The sequence below is a fragment of the Corvus brachyrhynchos genome, unplaced genomic scaffold (assembly GCF_000691975.1).
Source record: "Corvus brachyrhynchos isolate BGI_N302 unplaced genomic scaffold, ASM69197v1 scaffold209, whole genome shotgun sequence".
Classification (NCBI taxonomy): domain Eukaryota; kingdom Metazoa; phylum Chordata; class Aves; order Passeriformes; family Corvidae; genus Corvus; species Corvus brachyrhynchos.
Window position 1 is genome coordinate 103,636 of NW_008246056.1, and position 2,731 is coordinate 106,366.

The window sequence follows — 2,731 nt, forward strand, 5'->3', positions numbered from 1 at the left end:
AAAGAGGAGAAATGTTTAGTTCTGAATATGGTACATGTGGAAATAGGCACGTGATTGTTGCACGGAGGGCAAGGAAAGCTAAGTGATTGCTGTGTAATTTTTACCAGAATTGGAATCTTTCGTGAGAAAGACTTGAGGTGTAGTTGTGGGCAAGCAGTTACCTAAGAAATAGTTCCTGCTTTGGCTTTGTGGGGAAGAGAAAAAAGCTTTCTCATAGACAAGAGATGGGTCTGTAGTTCTGAATATGGCAAATGAATGTGCTACAAAGAGGTGATGTTAGCACCAGTCTTACCATATATTTCTTAATCACTCCACAGGTAATAAATGAAACTTAGAAGAGAAGAAAAGTCTCTGTTAGGCCAGAGGGCCTTTTTATTCTTTAAAATAAATTAAATTCAATTCAAGGGTGATTTAAATAGTCTTGTTAATTCCAGCTTCATCCAAACTAGTTGTCTAATTTCTAAATGAATTTCCGCAGTCTGTGGCAGGGAGAATTGCACTGCTGAATAACATTAGCAGGAGTCAAATGTAGTTCTTTCACTTCAACCAGGTAGCACTAAAAATATCCTTAAAAGTGAGGCTGCAAACCCTGTATAGTCGAAACAGATTACCTGTTGCTAGTATGACAATACTAATCATCAAGGATTGCATCCAGGATGCTCTTGCTGTAGGTGGGTGTGCCAACACTTTCTAGAATAGCTGTTTGTTTAGGAAGAAAGCCTCAATGTGATGCTAATGTTCTTTACTCTTCTCCTTCCCCTATTAAGTTCCTTCTCTAGCTGCTGTGTATACAGAGTTGCTAGAGGATCAGGCTTGCAGCTCAGAAATGTGTAATGAAGAATCATAGACTAATGGGGCCGGTAATAAACCACAACTTTTTTGTTTCTATTTAGAGAAGTCGTGTTTAAAATAGCAGTGCAGCTATCTTAGGCCGCAGAGGATGCAGTTATGATTTTTGAAAGTCACTTTGCACTAAAAAATACAGGGACAGATTAATAGAGCTTATTAGAACATGATTGAGGATTAATTATCTCTGCCAGCTCCTTCATCCTCCTTCCTGTTTTATTCTCTTCTGAAGATTCTACCGGTACTGATGCCCTCTTCATAACTCCTTCCTGAAGTCACCTGAGAGCAGTGCCATGTGCTGTAATTACTGCTCAGCATGGCCCTGTTTCCTTAGGAGCTAATGACCTGAACACAGGAACACAATGTGCTGTGGCTACACTGCTGAGCTGGATAACAAGGGGGAAATCCTTATTCTTGTCTCTTGCTGATTTTTGCATTTTACTGCTCATTTAAACAAAGGAGATCAATACATGCAATTGAAATAATACATCTGTGCACACACCATATGTTGCTGAAAAGGTCAACCCTCTTAGTTCTGAAGGTATCAGAGGAAATATCTCATGTTATTATTCAGTGATCCTGCCAGCAATAACATGCAGCAAGCTTCAGTATGGACTTCTTGGTTACAAAAAGTTTTGAGTTTTGTTTTCTTTATTAGCATATAGTTCAAAGAACCTTTCATATCTCTGCATCCCAAGAAGAAGAGTAAACTTTTTTCTCTCTTCACCGTCTAGGGATGAGCATCAGGACTTTAAGGAGGAGATGAGACGGTTGAAAAAGCTCCGTGGGAAGGAAAAACCAAAGAAGGGGGAAGGAAAGAGAGCTCTCAAGAAGAAATAGTGCTGTTTGAACAGTGTAACTGACTGCTCTGGAAATGCTGGGCAACAGCTGGAGAAGGCTTGGCATGTGAGCTGCGTGTGGGGCACAAGAAACACACTGTGAAATAGTGGACTCCACCTTGGGAATGCACTTGGGCCTTTGAAGTTTTACTGGGTTTGAATTTCTGTACTTTAAATATACTGTATATTGTAACAGTAATAAAGAAGTGCTCAGTGTTTTTCTCAGAACTGTTGTAGCTATTTCAGTTTTTCTTGATGTGGCAGTCTGTTTGCTTTTCATTGTCTGTTTTGCTTTCTTGTACTACTACCAGCACAATTCTGCATGTGGCCACAAAAAAACCCAAGGATTCCCACTTCTGCTGCTGCTTGTCAGTCTTACCTGTTATAATGAGTTTCATTTAAGGTAGCTCTAGTGCTAATTTTTTTTTTCAAGTTTTTTTAAGTTGCTGTTACTGTTGTTCTCTGCTTTTCACTGGACAATACTTCACAGACCACTGCTTGCCCACAGCACTCTCATCGTACCCTGAAGTTTTAGATACTACAACAGAAGAGGCTGAAATACTAATTCACTAAATCCATATAATAGTGGAACTATTATATGCAATAGGAATTTAAAATAGTTTTATTACAATAATTTTGATTGCCTGGAAGACATGTACAAAACACTACGTAAGATGATGAACATTTTTATTAGCCTTCAGTAGGGGTTTTATCACTAGGCTTCTTTGGTTACTAATATTAATGATCAGTGGATCTACATAAATTTGTAACACCAAGGTTATTAATTGAAGAGGTGCTGATTGTGTTAAAAGGTATTTCTGGTAAGCTGCACAGTTCTTGTTCAGTGTCCTTACTTCATGTTACCTGCTTTTCTAAGCTCTAAGAGAAGCTGATTTTAGGAAATCTGCAGTGTTGTGGGAGAAGCACCTGAGTTCTTACAGCAGTCAAAAAAATGCTGTAGAGGTTAGTATTTTATATGTATCTGCTCTGTACTGCAGTAGTAAGTTCCTCTCTAATTTAAAATCCTTTTAGTAACTTAGAGCCTT

At 38.6% G+C, this 2,731-nt stretch overlaps 1 protein-coding gene across 2 annotated transcripts in view; it reads left to right on the forward strand.

Moving 5' to 3' along the window:
* The window catches only part of MRPS33 (mitochondrial ribosomal protein S33), a 15,877-nt gene extending 13,964 nt beyond the window's left edge, over positions 1-1,913 (forward strand). For both annotated transcript variants that reach the window (XM_008642411.2, XM_017745872.1), the window contains exon 3: positions 1,581-1,913. In XM_008642411.2, coding sequence (XP_008640633.1) covers positions 1,581-1,686 — 106 coding nt within the window. In that variant the 3' untranslated portion in view covers positions 1,687-1,913. The remainder of the gene's footprint in view (positions 1-1,580) is intronic.
* The last annotated feature ends 818 nt before the right edge of the window (positions 1,914-2,731 follow it).